At 43.9% G+C, this 27624-nt stretch overlaps 1 protein-coding gene across 2 annotated transcripts in view; it reads left to right on the top strand.

The window, feature by feature from the left end:
* The window catches only part of epha4b (eph receptor A4b), a 96967-nt gene that overhangs the window by 10600 nt on the left and 58743 nt on the right, over window positions 1–27624 (top strand). For both annotated transcript variants that reach the window (XM_030074340.1, XM_030074339.1), the window contains exons 2-5: window positions 6361–6425; window positions 12779–12979; window positions 14786–14893; window positions 15476–15827. In XM_030074340.1, the coding sequence (XP_029930200.1) occupies window positions 6361–6425; window positions 12779–12979; window positions 14786–14893; window positions 15476–15827 (726 nt within the window). The remainder of the gene's footprint in view (window positions 1–6360; window positions 6426–12778; window positions 12980–14785; window positions 14894–15475; window positions 15828–27624) is intronic.

Raw genomic sequence — 27624 nt, 5'->3', positions numbered from 1 at the left:
TTCAGGCTTCCCTCATGACCCTTTAATTACATTATATACTAGCGGCGTAGGATCTCTCCGAGTCCTGTTCTAGTTTGATCTGTTTGTGCCAGCCACACTCTCATTCCCAAACTGAGCTTCTTTAACATACAAGCAAAGCGGGTCACTTGATGGTTACACCTCATTCCATGTATTGATAAAAAAAATGCAGTGCAAATTATTCTCTATATTCTCTCTTCCCTATCTCTATGAAAGGACAGGATAAGGAAAGAAACAAAGAGCAACTAATATTGCAAGTCTCTTTGCTGACATGGAAGAGGAGCAGGAGACAGACAGCTTGAATAAATGAGGAGGAGGGAAAGGACAAAAGAGGGGGAAGAAGAGCGTAGATTTAGAGAGAAAAAAAATCCAGGCGGGACGATTGAGACTGGTTTCATAAGACCTTCTCAGTTGTTCAGAGACTGGCAAGCGCAGAGGTGGATCATCGGGAACGTCGAGTGAGCGAGTCTTGATGTGGCTCCGGCTCACTCCTAAAGTTCAGAGTTCACCAATTCCCCCTCCTTCATCCCTCTCCCCATCACCCAGTTTGTTGCCCTGACAACACTCCTGCTTGTTGAACTGCGTTATCATTGGAGTGGAAGGGCTGGAGGATGTGTGTGTATGTGTGTGTGTGTGTGTGTGGCAGCAGCAGCGCTAATACTGAGATTGTGCGCATGTGACTTCCTGTTAACTCCTCTTTTGAAAGAGCTCTATTTGAAGGCTCTTTCTGTGTGTTTTCTCTGTGTATGTGTGTATGCAAGTGATCTTGGCAAGACTGCCGAACAAAATGCAAAGTGACCGTTTCTAAACCTTGTCAATGATTTCAAACCAACATAATCTCACATTTTCAGTCATGTTTCTAATTATGCTTTAAATGCTGTTTGCTGACTGTTTACGAGAGAATTAAACTGAATTGTAATGCGCATTGACTAATCTTTTATTGATGCATTTACTGTTTGTTTGTTTGTTTTCAGGGACAATGCACAATTTATAAGAAATTCCACCACATGTATTATCGAGCTAATTTGCATCTGTTATTGCTGGGCAGGAATACAAAAGGAAGTGCAATGACAATAACTCTACAACACAATACACAATGCGGCGCAACATCCAACACTGTAATATTGTGAATATACCAGATAAAATTAGCCATACAGTTCCTGAAAAACAGATGAAAAATGGAAAAATGTTTGCCGATGGCTGCGTAAGTAGTTTCAACCACAGTGCCATATAAGAAGCAGCTCTCTTTTTCAGTGCATAGCGACGTGTACATCATCGACTACATGCTGTATCGGTGTGTTAAACGTAAATGTCACTTGCCCCCTCAGTTTCTATCAGTCCATGTTATTACACAATGTTTTGTGTGTTAAACAACTGGAAAACATTCATGAACTCATTATACAGTCACACATTGTACTGTATATTGGGCCTGTGTGGTGATCTTCTTGTGCAGTCTCTTTTTCTTCGTGGCATTGGCAACATCTTGCTGTGTGTGTGTGCATGCGTGTGCGTGTGTGCGTGTGGTATCCTGGTCTTTTTGTGCGGCAGTCTGGCCGTTGGCAGCGCTGTTTGAATCTTGGCAGGTAGATCACAGCTTCTCGCAGCCCAGCTGAAGCTGTGGATTACAGACTGGGGGAAGAGAGAGAGAGGGAGAGAGTGGCAGAGAGACACTGACACAGACAGAAAGAGAGAGAGAGAGAGAGACAGAGCAGAGGGGGGAAACAGAAGGGAGAATGGGCGAGACACAGAAAAATTGAGTGACGGATAGAGAAAAACAGAGTGAAAATTGTCAGCCGTATCTAGGCCTGATATATTTCTTGTTTATGAGAATGTTTAGTTTTGATGTTGCCTATATGGTGATTTTTAACTTACAAAACACCCATTTTCCTCCCTGCCTCTTCTCTCTGTTGCAGAATGTAAACCTCACACTTCAGAGCTGAAAATCAATAAGGCACCATGTCTCTCTGTAACCTAACAACTCACACCATAATGAGTGCATGAGTATATGTTTCTCTCTCTCTGTTAGTGTGTGTGTGTTTGTTTGTGTGGGTGCGCATGCGTTCCCATGATGAAAGCTGGGGAAAATTTGTGTGTGTATCTGAGTGTGTATGTGGAACGGGTATTTTTAGGCCAGAAAGATGTGATAAGTCTGTGGTGAATGATTTTTTTTTTTTTAAGGTGTTGTTTTGGAGTGATCAAATTTAGAAGGAGCACCTCTGCGGGTATGGAATGTCATGTTGAGCAACTCATCAGCTCAGAGAAAGTGTGTGTGTGTGTGTGTGTGTGGACATTAGATCAAACCTGAGCCTGGCCTGAGTGACTGACTGATGAGGTTGGTGTTTTTAGCTCGGGTCAAAGGAGGTCTGCCCTGGATTAGATTTCAGAAACACAGTTTAGTCAATTCCCTCGAGAGAATAAGAGAGAGAGAGAGAGAGAGAGAGAGAGAGAGAGAGAGAGAGAGAGAGAGAGAGAGAGAGAGAGAGAGAGAGATGATTTAACAACCAGCTCAACCAAAAAGCAAATTCGGTTTGTTTTTAGAAGGATATTCTTAATTTCCAACATGTCATTTTAGAAGCATGACATGCTAAAGATTGGTCTTCCGCTCTCTCCTTACCTCTTATCCATACACAGGCACACAGGTACTCACACACACACACACACACACACACACACATTGGCGGAGTCAGCAGACAGGAAGCTATGGCTAATACATTATTGATGAATCCAGTCATTGATTACAGGTGATAAGTGGTATTGACAGGAGGTGTGAGGTGGAGAGACAAAGTGTGTGTGCATGTTCCCAGCGGACTGCACAATGTGTAATGGAGGTCGGTAACCAGTAACACATTAGCTTACTAAAGTGATGCAAGTCCAGCTGCGTTTTCCTTGGAACCAGAAACACAGCGGCTTTGGGCAAAAACACTATCTGTACTGTTTTGTGCACCCACATAAATGATACTCAGCCTCTCTTTCCTTCTGTAATATGAATTTATTGCAAAATTACTATAGAAACTCAGGCTCAGGCAACATTATTGGGTGTAATCTTCATGAAAAGGACATGTGAACAATTTTGCCGGGTTTGAAGAACCTAGTGTACAGATACTGCTTTTATCTCCAGCATTCACAAGGCTGTGAATGTGTGTGACTGTGTGTGTGTGTGTGTGTGAGTGGGTGGGTAGGTACACAGCTGTGCATACATGTATGTCCCTTTCCAGTCGGCCCTGAAATCACATTTTATTATACTATTATGTCCTATTTCTGTTTGTCACTCAAATGCCCATGAGCAGAGAAAAAGCAGTATGAGTGGTGTTTAGTTTATCTAAATACATGTGGGCTGGAGGGTACCTCTGACCTTTTACTGCTCAGCATCACTCCTCTACTGTTGTTTTTTTTTTTTATCGTTCCTCTTATTTGGTCTGTCCCACTCTCTTTCTCTCACCTCGACTCCGCTCTGCTTCCTCTCTGCCTCATTATGCCATGTGCACTATTTTTTTTTTCTTTTCCTGTAGGTACTTTTGCACACAGATGTAATGCACCGACCCCGCTGCTGCATGTTGGCGTGTGCAGCAGACACATACAGATATGTCTGCTTTTATACACACAGACACACTCACACACACTCACACACACACACACACACACACACACACACACCCTAATACACCATGACATGCCTCCCTGCTGTCACGGTGTGCTGAGCTGAGGAGAACGGCTGCAGAGTGGCAGGGATTCAGTTAGGGCTGATGAGCAGCGTGAGCGCGAAAGGAAGAGAGGCAAGGCAAGAAAAAGAGGGGGATGAAATCATTTTACAGTGCTTTTCTTCACCCACAGGCAGGACGGATACACAGGGAGGCTGTCGAACCAGACACTTTCAGCCCTCTTCAGCTGAGTGATTTGTCTCATCTACATTCGGGAGGGCAATCCCTCAAACAAGCCCTATGTATAACACTGGTGATTTGATGTTTTTTATAAATATGTATACACACACATATATATATATATATACATACATGTGTGTGCGTGCGTGCGTGTGTGTGTGTGTGTGTGTTTTGGACTTTGGCTTTCGAGCAGTTTTTGTGGGTCAGTGCTGCCAGCTCATAGTAATTGGAGGGAATGTGAAAGCTTGCTGCTAAAGCACCGCCTCTGGCTCAGTTTAAACAGTGTCAGCGAACCGGTGGACCCTGCCTGGTCAGAGGCTCAGACGTCTGATCTGACACTCGGTTTGACTGTTATCACACCACTGAATGGACTTTATCAGTTACAGTCACCCCCACCTGTATGGGTTAGTCGGGCCGTACTGCCTCTTCTGGTGGGTCAGAAGGCTGTTATCATCTATTCCTATCGTCAAGCCGTCTTAACTAGACAGATGGGACCCTGGAGCCAGATGTACCGTGACGTAGCATGAAGATCAGCAAAGTCGGTCATGGAAGTAGGGAGTCACATGGACTTTCACTCCATAGACTGGGATTGTGTCCCAACTCAAGCAAGAATGGTATTAGTTACTGTCTTGCATCAAGTTTCCTAAACTTAGCCATTACCTTTTCCTAACCTTAACCATAACCCTTTCCTAAACTTAACCAAATAGCTAACAAAAGTCTAGGTAATGAAAGCTACTGCAAGGGGCTAAAGTTGATGTTTGCATGGTTAAGAGTGACTGGTGAAAACAATAGATGATATCAGCCGTCTGACCCACTAGAAAGTGGGTAGACGCAGGGCTCTACTGACCCATACCTGTGATACCGGTGATTGTGACTGATAACATTTATTCAGTAGTCAAATCTGGTGCACCTGAGATCTGTGGAGGGAGGGAGTTGGTTCAAAGACTGGGAAGAAAGACGGGGTGGGGTCGGAGGGGTGGGGGTGGTAGGGGGTAACCTGGGTGGGTGAGCAACAATGTGTGTGATTGAGAGAGAGAGGGAAGAAAGGGAGAGGCAGCAGTCTCTGCAGATGGATGCTGATTAAATATTGATGGTCAGCGGTGTTGAAGGCTTGATTAGGGCCCGACTGAGCCAGGTCTCAACAAGCTCACACACACACACGCACACATACACACACAGTCGACAAACACACCCCGGTGGAGAGCCGTGCTCCCGAATCTAAACAGTTTGTCATTTTGCCTCTCTTTTGCCACCTTGCCGCCTCCCTCTCCTCGCTCTTCATTTTCACCTTTCTCCATCCTTCCCCCCGCTTCCTCTTGTCACACAGAGACAGGAACTGTAAACAGGAGACAAAGGAGACAAGATGTGTGACTCAGAGCCAAAGGCACATTTATTCTGTAACTGCACTTATTGCATCTTGCACTTATTGTTCATGACAGTGTTGAAAATGAAAATGTGACTAAGATGCAGTACATTGTGTTTCAGTATATTGGTTCTGCATGAAGTTTCGATGGCTTTCTATCACCTTGAACCATTATAGCTGTAGTGCAACCATAGTACTCTTGAGGTTGAAAAGATTATTTGGTTTTACCAATGCTGCTGTACACCAGCACAATAAAAAACATCCCCATATGACTCAAAAATATACTGGATTTTTATATGAGAGGGTTATATTATCCCATAGTCTCAGAGATGCTGTCCACATTCTATATGGAAACCTTGTACATGCTTTATACGCGCTGACATCATGCCATTTATTTCTTATTTATTACATTGTATTTATTTATTTAACAAGGACCACATACTATTAAATTAATAAAATTAAAGAAGAAGTCTGCTGCATTATACAGAGTTAGAGCTAAACAGCATTTTTTCATCCTCAGTTGTTTGGCAGGTGAAACAAAGTGCAAGATAGAAACATTTAAAGAAAATTAGAATACATGAAATTGCAATTTAAAACAATGCATATTTTAAACAAGTCTGATTTGGTCCATCAGAAACCTATGGTTCTTTGGCTGTCACTGAAAAAGTATGAACATCTGAGGTGGTTTTGATATTAGATGGCATAAAACGTCCATTTTTATCTGCTGTATTGATGTAAAAAGCAAATGTAGTGGACCTATAAAGGCGAGCACAGTTCCTTGTCATTCTAGAGATATTTTTTTTTGGAGTGGAGCATAATAAACTCCTTCAGTGTGAAGGAGACAGCTTGTGAATCAGCTTGCAAACTAGCCATATATCAAGGAGAAAGAAAAGAAAGAAAATTTCAAAGCCAAGCAGGGTATATTTCAATAGAATATTCCTCAGGTGCAGATGTAGGTGTTGTCTGTCCAGAGGTTTTAGTAAATGAATAGGGAGGCTTGATAGTTCAAGTCTCTATCAGTGCGTCAAATAAAAAAAATTAAAATAAAATAAATAGCTAATGTGCTCATATGTTTGTTCTCTTGTCTTTTTGTTTCTGCAGTTACATTGCTGGACTCCATGTCAGCCTTGGCCGACCTGGGCTGGGAAGCCTACCCTAATGAGGGGGTGAGTATACATGCGCACACACACACACACACACACACACACACACACACACACACACACACACACACACACACACACACACACACACACACAGAGAGAAAAAAAGATCCAAAACATCTCTATATCTATATAAGAAGCTGCTGGCAAGAAGAGAAACCTGATCACAACTGTCTGGTTGTGTTTACACATTTTATTTTCAGGAAACAAGCTGGGGTACAGAACAGGCAGCAGCACCAGTGAAGTGTGTGTTTTTGAGAACGCTGGGTTCTCGAACGCTCCTTGCTAAATCGGGAGTCTGCGGGGGGAATTTACAAATTATTTCCGCTGTGCTGAAAATGCTGTGGCACTGGAGCCGCCATTTATTATGGGTTGCGATTTTGGGATGGAGTGGAGGGATGGGATGGGGTGGGGGGGTAAATATTCTTATGTAACAGGAGATGGGGTGTATGTGGTCACGTTACTTGTGTCAGAGGTGTGTTTGCACGCCTTTGTGTGTCTCTGTCTCTGTATTTGTGTGTGTGTTTGTGTGTGTGTGTGTGTGTGTGTGTGTGTGTGTGTGTGTGTGTGTGTGTGTGTGTGTGTGTGAGTGTGCGTGGTTGCATAACCAGCCTTTTGCAGGTATAGGGACCAAGGGAGTCTGGAGCTCAGCCACGATGCATCTTAAAATGACAACAGAGAGCGGTGAGGAGAGGAAGAGAGCGAGGGAGCGTAAAGAGGAAAAAAGACATAGAGCATTCAATACAGAAATGAGAGTGCATTCTGTATGTCACTCAGCGCAGCAGCGAGCACACAAGCTATTGAATGGCAGTGAGCTAATTCTGTTCCCACTTGAGTCACAGTTCCTCTCGACTATTCAACGTCGGAGTGTTAAATTGCAGGATGCCACACACAGTTTCATGGTTGTGCACAGCAGAGAGGCAGGCAGGGCTGAGCTGAAGCAAGAAGGGCTAAGCAAGGAGTCTTCTCCTACAATGGGAGGGGTATCTGGCCTGCTTTTTTTTTTGGAAATGCTTTGGCTGTGCCGTCATATTGTGTTTTGATCAGGAAGAGGTACGTGCCTCACCTCTTACTGAGCTAACAGATTCACATTTTAAAAACCAAAGGGCAGCCTTTGTGGAAGATTTGGTTCATTTTAAGGTGGTTTTAATCATGGTTGTTGCCTGGACTACCACCGTGTGTTTTTGGTTCTAGTCCTTGAACATCAAATCTCTCAACAGTGAAACTGCATCTCTTCCATTGTTTTAAAAGGAGATGGCACGTTGTGGTTTTAGGGAGCATTTTGACTGTTGATTAGTGAGAAATCCGTTTCCAAATAGCTAGTCTTTCAGAAAATATTATTATTACAAACAGACCCCGAATCATACAATATCAACTGACACATTGTGGGAAAGGTTCTGCCTTTAATCTGACCGATTAAGTGTCTGTCTTTGTATAATCTTGAAAGCCTCCGCTGTCTCGTTTATTTGCTATTTGCTTTGTGGCTAGTGAAGGCGTAACATAATGCTAATGTTTTACTCCATAAATGCCATCCCTCCGCCTCACAACCTCAGTAAGGTGTTATTAATGTAAAGGACAATGTTACCCAGTCACAGTGAAATCTACTGAAACGAACACCAACTTCTACTTGAATTAAACACACACTTTCCTGCACAGCTCCTCTTTGACAGATGGAGGATGGACTGGCTTGAAAGATTAAAACAAAGCGAGTGCAAAAACAAAATGGAAATGAAAGAAACAGGTGGAGAGCAGAACTGAAAGGAGATGTGTTTATTCCAATTAAGTTTCAGTATAAAAACTAAACTTCAGTATATCTTTGCCAAATGAATTGATTAATTGACATCTTAGTGTAATTCCTGTTCTTGAGAGTCCAGTGACAGAATGGTGGGTGAGTTGTATTTGCTCCCCCCTTTTTTCACAATAATCAGAGACCTTCTTTGAGAGGTTTTACTGGTGGAGAAGGCCTGGGACCAAGGTGGAAGAGTAATGGGTCCCAGACTGTTATTTCTAATCTTGTTTCTTGAAATTTACACTGCTTGAATCCCACCGCTGTCATAAAGAAGATGTTGCTACTTGCTGCTCCTAGAAGAACAGCAGTCCTCCCCCCGTTTCATGACATAATTCACTCCAGAAGATTTCTAGTGAAATCCCACCCAGGATTTGTAATTTAAAATGGACTGTGGAGACCGGCAGAGGCTGCTAATCCTGTCGACAATGGAATCATCTATTCGCGACTCCAAATGAACGTGGTGAAGATAATGTCAGATCCATCACCTTTACCAGAGAGTGAAAAGGTAGCGTGATAGAATGAGAGAGGAAAGGTCCCAGAGCTGTGAGGGGGTCTCCCAGGGTCTTGTGTTTCATATCAGTGGGATTATCTAGTTGACCTTTGAACTGTAAATCTGGAGACGGGCCTCAGCAAGAGGTATTCCCACCACTCTCAGACCACTGTCTACCTGAATCAGTCTAAAACCCCACTTGACCCCCGCGGGTCACCTTTAATCCAGGCCATGCAGGGCGGGATGGGCCTGCGACTGAGTGGAGCGACCCACTTCTGTCACTTGGCAGGGGTGTTCCTGGTGCGGGACACAAAACAGACACACAGTAATGATGTTTGAAAATGGGAGGCCCCGACTGCATCTTTATTCATTTTCCTCCCAAAGGCTCCTCCGCAGCTCATTCCTCCCCCTCCTCTGTCTTTTCATTTTCCGCTTGTGTTTTCCCCCTCCTCCTCTTTCTCTCTCTGTCTCGATCCCCTCCATAAGCCCGAGCTTGTTCCAGGGTCTGAAGGCCTATTTTGTCCTCGTAGGTGTACCCATCAGATGATTGCAGAAAGAGGGATATTATGTTAAGCTGGTGAGTGGTTGAACTTAAACCCCGATCCGACGTCTCTGCCTCACTTCAAAGCAATCAAGGGGGCTCTGCGCTGATTGGCCGAGGTGATGAAGGGTTCAGGGATGAGGGTTACCCTCTGAATGTTAATTAGTGTTCAGGCTGAACTAACATCGCCTTGGCAACAGGTTAGCTCTCTGTGTTTTTATATGTGTGCACGTGTGTGTATGTGGTGACAAGTCATGGACAGAGAGATCTTAAGCTCTTCAGCATGTCCAAACATTTCCTTTGTCGTATTTTCACTTGACTTTTTCCGCGGGTGCATTACAAGCACATGGGAGTTACGGAGCAGGCAGGTTGTGCTCATGTTCGTAAACACACCTGCGCTATACGCCACACTGAGTGACAATGAACAGACTCGCCTACCAGGGAAATAAGTCACACACCAGGAAGTGGCAGTAATCCAGCCACTCCAAACTCTGCCTGCAAAGAAATAAACAAAGACTTCATAAAGCTCTCTTTATCCCTCAATGACTATTCCCATAAATGCTTTAATTACCGTGCCCCAGGGACCCAGCCTTGTGTGTATGTGTGTGTGTGTGTGTGTGTCTGTGTGTGCGTGTGTGTGACCGTCCTGTGATGTCCGACTGGTCCCAGCTCTGCACAGATGGGTCTGTTTAGCTGCCAGGCGTGCCTGTAATTTACCCACATTCATTCCTCTCATCTCATCTCTCTCTCTCTCTCTCTCTCTCTCTCTCTCTCTCTCTCTCTCTGTATCTTGTTTTGTTCATTTTATTGAGCTGAGTGTGGCTGATCTCATTGTGTGCCAGTGTGTCTATCTGTATAATATTACGTGATGTATGTACAGTGTACTGTATAATATGTCAGGCAGGACCCCATTGAAATATACTCTGCACTGCAAAAAGATCATCTCAGTCGTAACCAGTGATTTAAGTCTAATGGCCTACTGTTCCGTCGCATATTTGGTTTTAAAATCTTGTTGTTGTTGTTTTAAACAAGTAAAAAAAAAAAAAAAAAAAAAAAAAAAACTCCTGCCTGCGGGATGAGATTATCCCAGTTTTTTCCAATGCAAATTCGGCTGTTTCAGAAACTTTTCTTTCCGGGAACAAGTATAAACACGAGGCAGAATACAGCAGATCAGCTAAATACTATAGTATCAAGCAAATGATACTTGATTCAACACAGTTCTGGAAACAAGTTGATTAGCATTGGAAACAAGTGGGATTATCTTGATTATCTCTCTTGTTTGAAGAAAAACAGGATTTTCAGACAGAACACTTGTCAAAGTGGAAGTGTTTTTCAGTGAAGCTCGAAACTGTCGACAGAGGACATCATGTCTGCTGAGGAGCGCAGCTTTAACAGACCAAACCACCACCTTTTCTTCTCCCTCTTCTTCTCCTCCCTTCTCCAGCCTCCCGCACTAGACAGACTGTTGGGCCACATTCACAAAATCAGTATCGAGTGGTTTTGTTCCCACTCCAACTCACACACTGTAGATTATTAGAGGAAACTGGAGATTAAAAGCACTTGAGTGTATGGAGAGAGTTTGAGCGTGTGTGTGTGTGTGTGTGTGTGTGTGTGTGTGTGTGTGTGTGTGTGCGTGTGCGTGCGTGTCAGTGTGAGAATGTGTGTGTGTTTCTGTGTGGATCTGTTTTAGTACTCAGGACTCTGGGGTGAAACACGTCAAGCTTTTGCCGGGTTGTTGGGCCGTCACATCAAATTTACTTCAATGGCCAAAACTTAACCCGGGTTCCCCTTGTCTGGAAGTTTCTTAGCCTTTTCTGCTGCCTCCTTTGCTTTTTTTGTTGGTCTGTCCTCTCTCTTTCTCTCATTCTCTGGCTTTCTCGCTCTCTCTCTCTTTTACTTTGCCTCTGTCCGTCTACCGCTTTGTTTTCATTTGATTTTCAGACAAGTGAGGTTTGACAGGTAGCTACCGAAGCTACTGGTTTTTGTCTGTGTTCATGTTCATGTGCATGCTTGAATGCTTGCATACGTGTGCATGCATATGTGTGTGTGTGTGTACATGTGGTCATGCCCCGTGTGTGTGCTGGCGTATGTGTTTACATGGTCAGACTACTGTAAGTTGATATGTGCTCATCACTCCAGAGCTTAGAGCTCCAGCTTTAAGATGATGACAGCAGCTCAGAACGAAGATGGTGGTCCTCTCGCTTCTCACCACAAGCTAGTGCTCATCCAATGTGTGTGTCATGGATGTGTGCATGGATGTGTGCGACGTGTGTGCATTTGTGTGAGTCTTGGTGTGTGAGTGCGAAAGAGTGGCAGTTAGCTTCCCCTTGAGTGGATCAGATATCTTGAGTCTCTGAAACCACACTGGTTTATTTTCCTTTCCTTTAAGAAATAGAAGCGTTCTTTCTCTTTGTGTGTGTGAATGTATGTGTGTGCATATGTGTGTGTGTATGTGTGTGTGTGTGTGTGTGTGTGTGTGTGTGTGTGCGCATGGATAGAAATGTTTTCCTGCTCATGCGAGAAGTGTTCTCAATTACTGCCTTACTTGCAAGTGGAAACAGATGGTAGCAGATGATGGGAGACAAAGTAGCTCTGTCCTACCTCTCTCTCTCTCTCTCACTGTCGCTCTCTCTCACACACACACACTGATACACACACACACTCCTGTGTACCTGTTAAGTGTTAAAACATGCAATCAATCAGAAAAAAAAAAAAAAAAACACTATGCACATGTGTAGCATGGACAAAGACAGTCCTTCAGTCATCCTGACACAGATCATCACTCATACTCACTCAGACATGAAACCTGAACTTACATATTGGCTTAGGGCTGATTCACCCTGAGCCACACTCCATTGAACTTGGGCCCATTTTCCCATGTGCAGTCCTTGGACTGAGATCTCCTCTGTCCGTTGACTTGTGATGAAACAAGTCGACATGATGGTTAAGTGGCTCTGTTGTCAAGTTGGTCTTGTGCTTTTGAGGTTTTTCCTGGCCACTTGACCTTCGACTGGAGACCCAGACATTTTCTCTTGACGTTAGACTTGGAAGGGAGTGCTCAGTCAATACAAGCTCTCCTCTTCTTTCTCTCTCTCATTGTTCTCATTCCTCTATTTCACCCCTTCCTCTGTCTTCCTCCTCCTTCCATCTCTCTCTACTTCTCCTTGTGCACATTTTCTTCACAACTTCGTGCCTCCCTCCATCCCTCTTCCCTCCCTTGCTCTCCAGCTGAAAAATGACACCTCTTCATAGCGACAGATCCTAAATCTGCACTATTTTGTCTCTGCCCTGTGTTATTATAATCTCTCAGAAATTTTATGTTTAGGCCACACTTATAAGAAGAGCGGGGTAAAAATAGAAGTTTTCTTATTAACCACAATCCTGATGGATCTTATGTTATATGTTAACATGTAATTAGCGCCATCAAGCTTAAAGAGAATCGAACCCAGAACCAGTAAACCCATGTGATGTGAAATCCTCATCCTCTTCCTTTTTCCTTATTTCTCTCCAACCCCATCCCCTCGCCCCATGCTCAGTGGGAGGAGATCAGTGTGATGGATGAGAGGAATACCCCGATGAGGACCTACCAGGTGTGCAACGTCATGGAGGCCAACCAGAATAACTGGCTGAGGACACGCCACATCAGCCGCGATGGGGCGCAGCGCGTCTACATCGAGATCAAGTTCACCCTGAGGGACTGCAACAGCCTGCCTGGGGTCCCTGGCACCTGCAAAGAGGTCTGCAACACCACACACACACACACACACACACACAAACACAGGATCATACACACATATGCTGTTTAACATCGGACGCCAGGGTGGTGTAGTGGTTAGGCATCCAGTCCTTCAACTGGAGGCCTGGGGTTCAAGCAAGAGCAAGCCTGACCCTCAGCAGATACATGTGTGCCGCCCTGTAGCTGACCTGTGGAGGAGGGCAAGTAAAGAGACATCATTCCTCTTTGGGGATCAGTAACAAGAGCATTAATGAGAAAAGTTTTGAAAGTGGCATGAGGGCATAACACCGCTATGAGCTGCACAGATAGGATTTTGAAATAATTTACTGTGGAATTTTTGGAGCAGATGAAACGACACTACTTACGGAGTTTATATCAAACTGGTGATATGGGCAGTTTTAACACACTAAAGAAGAACTCGCTCCAACCTGATGCTCAGTAGAGTTTGCTGTTTTCTTGACACATTTCTCTAAGGTATGCTCTTTACTTTTGCAATTGCATTTTTATCATGACAGACAAACCTGCTATTACCCATCTTTTGTGTCCTATCTACCGGTCTCTTTACTGTTGCATGACTACACTGTGACAAAAAAATGACAGTCTATTTTTTTTTTTTTTTTTTGCACCATATTCATCGCCTGATGTTAAATTCACATCCACATTTTCTTCCTCTCTCTCTCTCTCTCTCTCTCTCTCTCTCTCTGGTCTCATTATTCAATCTTTTCCATGTAACATGCATTTAGGCACCCTCACATATAAAAAACACACACACGCAGATGGCAGCACATTTTGATGGCTGATGAATAGATAAATAGAGAAGAGACGTGAAAAGAATGACACTGAGAGAATGGCTTGGAATGAAACGGAGACAATGCACCGGAGGCTTTTTTTTTTTTTTTTTTTGTAGCTGCTCATATATTTTCGTTTCTCATATATTTTTTACCCTTTCACTTTGTCTAATATCAGTCTTTTCACTGCTCCTCTGTATTCATCGCTTCCCGCTTTGTCTGGCCCCTGCTCCTTTTGGCTCTCATTACCTCAACATAATGAGTATCGGAGACAATATTAAACAGTACAGAGCTGCTCTGTCTAAGCGGTCATGGGACTGCCGATCGTGTTGACTGGCCATTGAGACAGATGGACTGAGATTTGAAGAGAGAGAGCAGAATACTGACTGGCTGCATTCAGAGCTATTGGGGCCTTGTTAAAATTTCACGTTGGATGGGCCTGAAAAATATAGCTAATATTCCTCTCACTCTTCTCTCTCTCTCTTGCTTTAAAATTTTTTTGGCTGGACTGCAACAGCGGGGTCAGCCCTAGAAATGCAAATGGCCCTCACCGACTCAGTGACTGCGTGATGAATTTACAATATTGGTAGGTCGAGTGTTGGAGTTTCGCAATTGGCTGTTGCTCGTTCAAAATGAATTGGCGAGAATGGTTTTCTGTTATGTCCTCTGGGGCGTTTTCAGCCGTTCCACCGACTGACTGCAGCTCATTCCAAATTTATCGCACGCTAATAACAGAAAATTTTGCTGCTCTTGGATATTAGTGAAGACTAAAAACTTTTGAATTCACTGACCAGACCGTTTTGTCTATCCATTGACTGCAGCCCATTCCAAATATATTGCACACCACCAACAGAATATCACTTTCTATATCTGTGACAAATTGGCCGCGATTTTGCACATTGCCCATACATACACAGTCCAGCAATACACCAGGTTTTGACCTTGTCTTCATTTCTGATGGCTTCCAGTTCTGTAATGTGAAAGGTGACGAGCATTATCTGTGTATGTGTGTTTTGCAGACATTCAACATGTACTACTATGAGTCAAACAATGCCAACTTGTGGTTTATCAAGGAAAGCCAGTATGTCAAAATTGACACTATTGCAGCAGACGAGAGCTTCACACAGGTATGGACACACACACACACACACACACACACATATACACACAGGCTCAAACTTGGAATTAGAGTCTATAAATATAACAGATGGCAAGACATTTCCAAATGAACCTTTAACTATCACCAAATTAACTTATCTTGTAGTTGTCACGAAATGATTATATCCTCCTGAAACATTGCTTCTTGGTTTTAAATAAGAATTTTTACTGTCTATCCTCTCTCCTCCGGTCGTACGTTATGAAATGCTTCCTCATCTTAATTGCACCCTTAACTGCTCATCTGTTAAACGAATTGAGAGCCGGATGTTTAAAGTAAGCTTCATGCACCGTCCATCCGAATCTGAAATTTAAGACTGTCTTTTTAAAAAAATGATAACCACCATTTGGAAAAGTCCATGGCAAATCTAAAGTTTGCATTTGCTTACAAAAATGTAACGTTTATAAGGATGTGACCATTTGTGTTTTTGAACTACAGATAGCTGAATTTTGAGTTTTAATTAGTTCATTTGATGTTTAATTTCTTTTGATATTAACTTTATCTGTACCAGCCTCTTTCATATAAACATAACATAAAATATCCCTTTCCATAGGTGGATGTTGGAGACCGTGTAATGAAGCTGAACACAGAGGTGCGGGACATCAGCAACCTGAGTAAAAAGGGCTTCTACCTGGCCTTCCAAGACTTGGGCGCCTGCATCGCCCTGGTCTCAGTCAGGGTCTTCTACAAGAAGTGTCCCCTCACTGTGCTCAACCTGGCCCAGTTCCCCGACACAGTGACAGGTGGAGACACAGCTCTGGTGGAGGTCCACGGTGTGTGTGTAAATGCCTCCGAAGAGTTCGAAGCTCCCAAGATGTACTGCAGTGCTGACGGGGGCTGGCTGGTGCCCATTGGGAGGTGTGTGTGCAAACCAGGCTACGAGGAGAACAAGGATGTCTGTCAACGTGAGTGGAATCTGGGTTTGGGGGGAAGGATTTGTAGGGAGGGAGAAAGAGAGAGAGAGAGAGAGAAAGAAAGAGAGAGAGAGAGAGAGAGAGGGTTGTTGTTACATGCATTGTGTTTTGTGTTGAATTCTGTACTGTGTGATGTACTGTGTATCATTGTGTTGATTGAGCTGGCACCTACTAGCACATAACAAAATGAAACTTGAGTGTTTAAAGGAACAGTTCACCCAAAAAATCAATAAATCAATAAATTAATAAAAGAAAATATTTTGCCAGTTGCCCCCAGTGCAGTCTGTCTACCCAGATAGTTTCGGTGTGATATGGTGAGGTTTTCTTTCCCGAGTCTTTCCTGTGTACTGTCACCCCAATAAAATGGGGCTGGTTGCGTTTTCTGTTGTGGAGCTCAAACTGTAGCAACAGTAACAGCTTTCCACATTCCTCAGGGTCAAAGATTTTGGTTTGGAATTAATTCATCCCAAAGAACACCTGCAACCTGTATCTATCCATCTATACTTCATACTTGTAGGGGGTGGATAGATACAGTATGTCAGTGTTATTCGGAAAGAAGTAGTTCCCGGTGAAACTCTTCACCCACAGAGGCCGTGGATCATGTCTGGCATCCGTGTTATTGTTTTTGGAAAGAGCTGTAGCTGTTGAGCTTTTAACTTTAAATTTTGACGGTTTGAGGTTCACAGATAAATACCAATCCAGCCTCACTGTGTTGGGGTGCAAAGAGACAGGGAAAATCAAGACAAGCTCAAAACCTTGCCAGCTCACACTGTCTGGATATATAGAGTGAAAGTAAGCGGGAAAATGTCTTTTTTTTCCCTCGTATTTCGCGTGAACTGTTCCTTCACATTTGTACAGTTTCTCCACCGCTTACAAAAGCACTCTTATCTAAACAAAAGATAGCATTCTTATACATTTTGCTCAGCTGCTATGTCGATGATGTGCATGTATACTTGTAAGAATGTGTATGCACCAGGAATCCTTGCCTGCTTGTGTTATGTGTGCAGAGTGGAGGAGCGGGCTGGCACTCTGTGTGGCTCTGTGAGAGAGTGAGGATGGAATGATAATGACTCTGGGTATATATCTACTTTGTGTGTGTATTTGTGTGCGCGCGTGAGTGTGTGTGAGTGTGGATGTCAGCACTTGGAGTGACTTTTATACAGCTCCCAACACGGCGAGGACAGTTCTTGTAGAGAAAAGGCTAGGAGCTGCTTAGAGGCATCTCCTCTTGGTTTTGTGTGTCCTCTTGTGTTTGTCAGAGCTGAATATCTCATTTTCCCTGCTGAGTGGAGGAGAGCAGTGTGTGTGTGTGTGTGTGTGTGAGAAAGTGCTAGTTCATGAGTGTGTGTGTATGCGTGTTGTGGGAGTGGAGGAAAGGTATGCCTGAGGAAGCAGATTATTGAGTTGTAATGCTCCACAGATGGCGTATGTGTGTGCCTGTGTGTGTATCCGCTGTGTGTGCACATGCATCTGAGTGAGCGAGCTCCTGTTAGATCCACACTGTCACCTGTCCCCAAGGGCGCACCTCACCCCCCACCCCTGAAAAGAAAATGGAATCATAGATATTCATCACTGCAAACTTGGAATCTGCACACAAAATGCAATTTCAGTTGTTTTGGAGGAGCACCAGCCAAGACACCCAGAAATCTTGGCAGTTGGGCCTTAGAGACAAGTGAATAAGAACAAGCTGTACTTTGCAGTTTGAGACTGGTAATGTGAACAGATTGTGGCAGATACTGTGGCTGCATCTCAATCATGCAGAGTCGAGGTGCATCTCTGTCTTGTCTTGTCTGTCTTGTTGTGGTTATGTGACAGGTGATCTCACAGACAGCTTCTCCAATTATTGCACTGCCTACAGTGTGCAGCCGACCCATGCAAAATCCCCCGTATTAAAACTTTATTTAAAGCGGGTCTGACGCAGCAAAGTAGTTGACCTCTGTGACCTCTATGACCTCATCAGTCTGCCCCCCCGACTCTTATCTCTCCTGAGAGAATAAATGGAGCAATGTAACCGTATTTAACAAGCTACCTTCAACTCAATAACAGCATGCTTTTGTGTGTGCTGTGTGTGTTACTGTGTTTATATGTGTGTGCGTGTGTGTGTGTGTGTGTGTGTGTGTGTGTACTTAAATATGTTGCAGTAATGTGCAGAGGTAATGATGGAGTCTTATTGACAGTCTGAGGCCAGAGGTCAGAAGATATATGTTTGTCCCTCGTCTAGTACAATGAGTTATGGTCAGCACAGGGGGTGGTGTGTGTGTGTGTGTGTGTGTGTGTGTGTGGTTTGGTGGGTGTGTAGACAAAGCAGGCCTCCTGTGTCTACAAGATGGAAAATAAGGCCACTTCACTTGATTGCAGTGCATTTCAGTGCTGCAGAATATGTACTTTTTGGGATAGTAATTACTCTGGAAACAATCAAATTGCATTTTACAATGGATTTTAAATTGTATGTGATGGAATGAAGCTCCACTGCTGCAGGGTTGCCTGCGCCACCTACTCAGCAGCAGGATGTGTGTGTGTGTGTTTGTGTGTGTGTGTGTGATCTCAAAAAGGATTTGCATAGCAATGAAATTTCTTTGTCATACTGCATATTACTGTCCTGCAAATGTCAGTCTCAAATATTTGGAATCCGCACATTGTCCATAAAATAATCTGTAAAAGTCAAATTGAGTCCCTGTTAAACAGCTTTGTATGTTGTTTTGTTATTTTGTCTGTATGTGGCTCTATACTCAGACCATCCCCTCCCCTCGTCAAAATGTCACATAGCCAACTAATGCAACTGCATCAGTAATCATCTTGCTTTTAACACAGACATGAGAGGACACAGAGAAGTGCAACACCCCATTGTGCCACACTCTAATGTGTCCCTGAGAGAACAAGGGCCAGGCTTTTAAAGAGTCCTCTTAGTGCACGGCGTCAGCTCCAAACAAAAGGTTTCTGCCCTGACACAGTGTGCAGGTCTTCCATAGGGAAAACACAACCCACTAATGCATTTAAATCACCCTCTCTCTCGTTGGCTGTCACACAAAGAGATTGAGGGATGGCGCGGGGAGCAGGGCTGGCGAAGGAGTAGAGGGGCATTTGTAATTATCGTCATCCTGCAGGTGAACAAGCCTGTTAGTGGACGCCTGGTATTTCCTTTCTCTTGTTCTTTGTACCGTATGCGTATAGGATAAATATGATGTCATATTTCAAAACTGACAAAAAAGCTTTAAAAGCTTGAAATCTAATACAGAAAAAGGCTTTGCAAGATTGAAGCTACATTGTGAAGGCTTGCATAATGTCCTAGTGAGGTGAATGTAAACAGATGCGGCAGAGAGTTGGCAATATCCCGTCAGAGGAGGACAACTGTAGCATGATGGAAAATTATGACCAGACGGACAGATGATAGGCATTTCATAAGGATAAAGAAAACATGCTTGCTGCTGGCTTTGAACTGCCAACCTCATGTTCCATAGACCCGTGGCTTAAACAGTACAGCACTGTGCCTTGGCACTGACATCACACAAATCTGTGTCCTATAACAAAGAGCGCCTGAGGTGATTAAAAAGAAAAAATCTAAATAACAAAAAGAGATAAAACAACAAAATGACTAATAAATTATAAAGGCAAATAATCTGGACCACATTTGGATAAACTGGCAGAGCGGCCTGTCAGTCGAAGCTAACCCAGTAAATAGGACTTAATAGACTCAGCAGAGAGCAAATGCCCCAGCCTCCAGGATCCCACCTTTTTTTTTTTTGTTTGTTTTTGTTGGACTGTCTGTTTTTGAGGTTCAGACCAGAGCTGCAATCCAACGTTGCCATAAAGGACGTGACTTGCAAGATCACAACTGTGTGGGCACACAACAGTCTGCACCTCAAGTGCAAATATGCGTCTGCAAAGATTGAGTTTCAAAACTTTTTTCCCAACAACAAATTTACAAGGTTTCTAACCTGGAGAACAAACTAATGCAGTGGGAGAACAGTGACAAATTTGAAACTCTGAAAATGTGTTAGAGAAACAGTGAAGAATGAAAACTCAAGTACAAAATCATGTTTTTGAAGAGATTTGATTTTTTTTTTTCAGCCTATCGTTATGCAAGCCTTCAAAACTTAGTTTTATTCTTGCAAAGCCCTAGTTATTAGATTTCAAGCTTTCAAACACCGAGTTTCAACCTTCAAAGCTTTTTTTTAGTTTTGAAATATGACATCATATTTATCCCATATATGTGTACTTGTTTCCCTCCTTTATCTCCATTTATCTACGCTGACATGCTTTTAGTTTTTTGCTTTTGTTCATATCGTTCTGTTCTGCTGTGAATCTTGTAGTGTTTTGGCCTCTCTTGCCTCCTCTTTTTGTGTCTGTCACATGTTCTCTCCCTCTAACTCTCATTCTCTCTCTCTCTCTCTCTCTCTCTCGCTCTCTGTGTCTCTCTGTATCTCTCTGTATCCCTCTCTCAGTGTGAGGCGCTAATGGAATCATTACTAGCCTCTCTGTATTAGACAGACAAACACCAGACACCTCCAATTACAGCCTTTTTTTCCATTTATCCCTCTCTCCCCTCCTCTATGCTATTTTCTAACCTGGCTCTGGTGTCTGCTTCTATAATGGGAGTGTTCCTCCCCTCTTTCCCTCTCCTCCCCCATCCCCCATCTCTGTCCTCACCCATCCCCACTGATAGTCTCCTCTTCCTTTTTCACCTCACCATTTTTCTTTCTGTCTCCCACCTCCTCCTTGCAGCCCTCATCTCCTACGTCTCCACTCTTTAAAGATTCATAGACCACGGGTTCATCTCTCTCTTTTCTTCTTTCCCATCCTGTCCTCTCTTATCCCTAAAGCAAGGACCAGAATGTGTTTAAATGGGTGAATGTGTCTTGATGTTATTAACGTTAATGTGCTAGCATAATTTAATGCATGTCAACAATATGTGACAACATGACACTGCCCTACACGGACCATTTTTACATCAAAAAGTCAACAACGCATTCATTTTGAGACATTAGAATAATTACAGTCAACAAGCAAGCCCATTTCTGAGAAAATTGGCAGCTTCGACTGGCACAAAGCAGAGAGAGGGCAGGAATGGAGCAAGTTGCAACTAAATAAGTACCACTAACAATATATCACTGGTATGAGATAGAGCCTCAGTCGTCTTGACCACAGTTTCTTTAATTTACAGTAATCATACCAAGTCATCACAATGCATTTGAGAGGTTATACTGATTTTTCAAAATGCTAATGGAATAGATTGTGGGGGGAAAAAATGGTTGTATAAAATAAACAGTAAAATAAAGTTTTACTGACATCGCTTAAATTGGACTCTCCAGTGTATCAACTGGAGAGTCCAACTTAGTATCAACTTTGCATCAGTTTAATATTGACTTTGCATCAAACTCTAACAATAACCTTTACTTATACAGACTGTTTACATTGGACAGTTTGATATAAAGTTAATTATCTACATTGACTTAGTTGTGAACTTAACTAACTTACTAAGTTGCTTATCTACATTGGATAGTCCATAGGTATAAAGTGTGACTGTTGATAAGTGGAGTGTGTTTTTTCACAAATATGATGTTTTTATTGGTTGTACATTTTGTTCATGTCTACTGGTCCAACATGAGCTCATTGTGTAATGTTTTTTTTATATATATATATGAAAGAGGGAAAGAAAATGTATTAAATTCTTTGCCACTGCTTGTTAAATAGGTAAATATTCCTTTGTGGAAAATTAACTAACAATTCAACTGTGACTTAAGTAGAAATTTTGATATATGTGCGTGTGCTGTTGCGTTTTGCCTGTCTCATTCGCTTCCCTTTATGTTTTATTTCTTGTCCTTCTTTTTCTCTTTTTTTCGTGTGTGTATGTGTACTGAGGCACTAAAGACAGTGTCGCTCTGATGGCTGTGGCCTCTGCTGCTCAATCACATGAAATCATACTCATGTGCTCTTTCACTGCTGGAGTTGCATAATCTTTCTTTCTCTCTATCTCTTTCTCTCTCCCTCTCTCACTTATCCACATACACACACACACATGCATGCATGCACATGAACTCAAACACATACTCCCTCCCTCTCACATACATTGTCACACCCTTGTCACTTCGCCTCTATCTCTCTCTACCCCATGCAGGGGTCTCTCTCTGTGCGGCTCAAGCCCCCTGCCTCACTCACTCTCTCTCACTTTCTCTTTCTTTCTCTTCTCTCTGTGTCTTTGTCTCTTGTGTATTCCGCCTCTGTTCTCCCTTTCTGTTTCTGTCTGCCACTGTTTCCACGAACCCCCCCCCGCCTCCCTCCTCTGATCCCACCTCATACTCCCTTGCCCTCTCCTGCTGTCTCTCTGTCTCACAGCTAGTGGGGAATGTAGTGAGTTTTCCTCTCAAACCTCTCCTGCTTTAAGCCCTGGGGGTACACATTGAAGGGCAGGAGTGTGTGCATGTGTGTGTGTGTGTGTTGCTGTGGCTGCAGTATGTGTGTCTTCTTGTGCGTGTGTACGTGTGTGCTGTGTCCTTCTCTGTGTGTGTCTGACAGCACCAATTACTGCCTCAGATGCCTGAGAGACAGAGGAGACGGAGTGGAGAAGGACAGACACCTGTCACCCACACACAAGTTTTGCTTCTCTCTCTCTATCCCTCTCTCTCTCTCTCTCTTAAGTTCCTAAGCAGAGTGTGAAGAGATTGACAGTGGGAAAGAGGAATATAGGTCAGCATCACGTGTTTCGAGTCCATAGCTGTTTGCCTGTCTGTCTGCTTCTGTTTATCTGACAGTCTGTCACTCTACTTCTCCCGTTTTTGTTCTTATTCATTTGTCTGTCTTTCTGTTTTTGGCACTACCAACGAGACGTGAGAGCTTTTAGCTCACATGGGGAACTTGTATCGCTTACAGCAAACCCCTCATACTGGCTCCACTTAGCTCCCTTTGCTTTTCTTCTCACTTCTCAAATTGGACTGTGACCAGAGCATGAGTCACTGAGTAACCAGTCCTATGGGAATCGCGGACCGTTTCGTCTTGTCACACATGAATTCATTTCGAATGCTGTTGATGCAGACACAATGGGCTTCGGTACTGTAATTTCCGGACCGCTGTGTGAATTCAAACATTATTATAAGGGAAATTCTTATTGGAAATCCAGGCAAACATCGCATTGCATTAGCCCTTGCTGTGCAGAAGGCTTGAAACCCCATTTGAGCATGACTGTGAGATCATAACTTTTGGGAGGGATAACATACAATGACATTTCCAGGGAAAAAAAAAAAAAAAAAAGCGCGGGTTGGATATATTGGGATATAAAGTGCTCAACCTGTGAGGGGGAATTCAGCGCTCTGTCTGCCAGTGGAAAGCAAACAGAGTCAGTGGGGGGTCGATCAAAGGCCTGCTGCTCAGCTGTTCGGTCGATCAGACCTGGCTAATCTGACCACAGCCCAGGAGGAAAGAACCAAAAACCTCAGCGGTGCATGGAAGCCTTTGATTGGCTAAGACAAACACTCACTGTCAGAAAGTTGGCATAATAGTGAGAGTCATATGATACATCTGACAAAATCAGCGATGTCATGAAAGAAAGACATGGACACACTATCACACTATACATAAAAAAACACACACACACACACAAAAACACATCCACACACCCATATACACACAACACACAATACACTTGTGCAAATTGTATCTCGTAAGAGGATTGCAGCCTCGGCTCATAATGAAAGGTTTGAGCAGAGAACAGATGTAGGAAAAGGGCTAATCTTCACACCTGTGAAAGATTGAGTTCATTCACAGATAGTGGTGTGTGTGTGTGTGTGTGTATGTGTGTGTGTGTTGTGAGTGTGTGCGTTTGTGTGTCTTATAAACTCTATAGGGAACGCTGGCTTCCTTTATTGCTTCTCAGCACAGAGCTACATCTCTACCTGGTACTCTAGAGTGGAGCGCACCCACGTGTGTGTGTGTGTGTGTGTGTGTGTGTGTGTGTGTGTGTGTGTGTGTGCACTCTGGTCACTCCAGGCAATTGGCAAAGCCCACCTGAGTATTTTTATGTTGATCGCATATAGCCCTTTGAAGGTCAAGGGCTCCCTCCTGCATGTATGTTCACATACACACACACACACACACACACACACACACACAGTAACGTCCTCTCATTTCTCTGCTTTTCTCTCGCTGGCAGCTCAGGGAGCTTGAGAGCGAGGAGGAGTGGGGTGGGCTTGGCGTGGGGGGCTAACAGAAGGATTTAGACAGCAGGTAGAGCTTTTTGAGTGCATGTACACACAACATGCGTGTCTGTGTGTGTGTATGTATGTGTGTGTGTGTGTATATACTGCTGTGGACATTAACGGCATTAAGCTGTTGAAGTGTGAGGCAGCAGGGTGGTATTACACGCCAGATGTTCTTAAAGGACAAACAGATATATGGGCCAAGTAAAGGCCGTCCTGCTGCCCGTCTTTTTGTACGTCTTTCTCTCCCTGTGCACTTTTCTGTCTCCACTTATCACTTATTTGAATGATTATGTCTGCATTTCACTTTCTCTCTGCTCCACTCTGATTTACCTCTCCTCTCTTGCACGCTTTTCTCTTTTCCTCCCTCTAACCTCCATCCCTTTCCCCTCCTCTCTCTCATCTCCTCTCCTTTGTATTTGAATGGGTGACACACAAAATCACTGAGGCTTAGGTGCTTGCTTTATCCTTCCCTCACCATAGTGCCAGCCTATATACCCACACAGCATTGACCCAGATAATGTCTATTCACACGGCGCCTCCAAGCACAGCTCCTCTCGCCATGGCATTCACCCGCCAAATGCGGACTGAGTTGCCCAAAGCCACCTTATAGCACTAAGACAATGTTCGCCTCAACGGGGCTGCGATGGCATTAAACCGGTTTTGGGGAGCAGAGCCCAGTGCGGCCCGGCAAAGCTCAGTTGAGTCTGGTGCAGCGGGTTGAGCGCCGTGAACGAGCCCTAAGAGGAAAAAGAGGGAAAAGCAGGCCAAGGACTGAGAATCTGTAAATGCACGTTTCAACTCCCTGCATCCTTATATAGCACTATTCCCCACAGAAAGAGAGGGAGAGAGAGTTGAAAGAGGGTAGAGCGGAGAGAGAGAGAGAGAGCAGTCGGAGGAGGATTGTGTGCCCTTTGGGTGCAGTTGCCATTAATTGGCTACGTTCCATATGCCATTGAGTTCCAATTAGGGGTAAACACGTGTGCACACATGGGAAAGTTTTCACATCTCTATAGCGGTGAGTCAGAGCGCTCGGTTTGCTTCGCTTGAAAAGTGGTGTGAGACCTAAGGGTTTTGAGAAAGGTGTGCATTGGCTGAGTGTGTGTGTGTGTGTGTGTGTGCGTGTGTGGGAACGAGAGGGAGAGCGAGTGGCCTGTCTGGGCGACGAAGGAGCCGTGCAGGCAGCCGGCGAGTCTGCTCAACAGGAAACAGAGGAACAGGAAAGCAGCCATTGACCCGATCTCCCCCCCGAAGTCTCTAACTCCTCACTCCCTCCACCCTCCCTCCCGTGCTCTCTATTTTATGGATGGCTTCCAGATGTACATTCAGCCTGTCTGACCAATAGGGCCGCCATACGCCGGCTTTATTGCACAGCATCAAAAACACCGTCTACGGATGTAGCCGGGGGAGAAGTCCAATTTGTCACCACATTCTTAGTGCATTGCAGCTGCGGCGTTGCTCTATACCCAAGGGGAACAGTTCCTAAAATTCACATAATTATCATTATTATCAAGGAATAGTCACAGAGATCCTTATGCACAACATGATAAATATGTTTAATTTTGAAATGCTGTGATTCATTCTAACCCCTTAAGGTTCAAGAAATAATTGTTTGTGCTGTAGGAAATTTTTCAGAAGTTACCAGTGCAGCTGAGCCGACCTGTTTGAGGCCATTTATCACTAAATATCTCTCTTGGCTGGGGCTGGAGTTTCACATAGTGTCAGTCTCCTCTTGACGAGTACAGGTGGCTGTTGTTACCTTCTTGGTATTTCTACCTGACACCCTGCCAATAGCAGCTGTGGGACCAGCTGCAGGGTCATCAGTTGGGGAGCGACCATCCCTCGTTGTTTCACTCCTTATTCTGGGACTTCTCCTGGTGGCCAAGCAGTGACAGGGACATCTCCCTGCCACCCCTCGCAGCTGTCCCTGGGACTGCCTAGACCCCCGTTTTGGATACTTCCTCCTGAGCACAAGCCAGAAGCTTGTTTTCTCCATCTCTTTGGCCAACTCCTTTATCATATTTCTCAGCTTCGCGCCTCTCACTCCCAGGTCCCTGAGCAGGCGTGCAGCTGATGTGCCGACGAAGCCCTGGAATCCCTCTTTGACTGGGTAGATGATCGCTTTTCAGCCGGCCCCCTTGCGCGCAGCAGCTATAGCTCCAAGTACTTGCTCTTCTTCCACACATAGGCGGCCTCTATCCCTATCCTCCCAAGGGATGGCAAGCTCGATGAGGTGGACTGTCTTTACAAGAGAGTGCCATGAAGGGTGAGGTGGTGATCTCAGAAATCAAAAGGAAATTGCAGCTGCCTATCCAGGTCAACTCTCATCTTCCAGTCTTTGGTCCCTGAGAGGAGACATGCTGGGACTCTTGAGCAGGAGCTTTCTGACCTGCCTCCTTATGAACAAACTGAGTGTGTTGCTTTGCTGCAAGCTTGACACTGTTAGCATCATATCTGCAGACCAACATTTCCGTAGACATATTTCTTTTAAAAAAAATAAATAACTTGAAACAAAACGGAACAAGAAATTAAATGAGAAAAGCAGCTAATGTATCCAGTGCCCTTGTACGTTTTTGACAGTTATCCATAGTTTGGTGATGTTGGGTTCCCATGTTTGGAGGATTAAACTTTAGGGAGATCGTGTCCTCTGTCAAGTACATCAAAACAAAACAGAAAAATGTGAAATTTTCAGAAACAAAAATCCGATCTGACATTGTCCTTGCAAAAACAGAGCCTCCATTTCATCAGAATTGATCTTTGTTAAGTAACCGCCAAACAGAAATAAAAGAAATCACAGGGTTTCCATCAGACAACACCAAGATTTCCTCCCGTGCAGTGGTATGCTGAAAGGGCGTCTTTTAGGTCTGTGAGTGCCATTACCTTTCAAGGCTGCATTGTAAGCGGATCTGCACATAGACCTTGATTGCTTTTTCGATATTTATTCTTCAGATGAAAAGCCTCTGCTTGCTGAACTGTAGTGCATTTCATTGTGGAGAGCAGAAAAAGGATATGCAGTGTGATTTTTTTTTTTTTTTTTTTCACACACAAGTTATGTGTGTGGAAGAGTGACTCTCTTGACTTCCTGCACAGGGCTGAATGGGTGCTAGCAAGTCAAGGAGGTGTGTAAGAGGAAGTCTTATTTATGGCATACTTGATGCAGGTAATATTCTCTCTGTCAGATACGAGTCAGTGCCTAGTGACACACACATACATGCACACACACACACAAATACTACACACACGCGAATATACATTAAAAAAAAACAAAAACAACATTCACCAAACACAAATGCACATGCACACCGATGTGTTTGAACGTGCGTACTGAGGAGCATACACACAGACAAGCAGGTGCATATGCAGATACACACACAGACGCCCAACTAGGCCCTTTTTAATCTGTTGTCTCACGTAGCCTTGGGCAAGTCAGCGAGCTAAGCGTTTTCTTTCTTTGAATTTCCTTTGTCTCTTCTGTTTGTTGGTTTTATTTTTTTAAAAAAAATACATTTACTAAAGAGCCTTTCTGAAAAGCAGCGTTTCTTCCCTTATGTGCGAGAATTCATCACACAAGCTCAGGCCCTCCCGCTGCCAACAATTTG

Source organism: Myripristis murdjan, chromosome 17, assembly GCF_902150065.1.
Source record: "Myripristis murdjan chromosome 17, fMyrMur1.1, whole genome shotgun sequence".
NCBI classification, from domain to species: domain Eukaryota; kingdom Metazoa; phylum Chordata; class Actinopteri; order Holocentriformes; family Holocentridae; genus Myripristis; species Myripristis murdjan.
The sequence above is the reverse complement of the archived record's forward strand: the minus strand, read 5'-3'. Positions and strand labels throughout refer to the sequence as shown.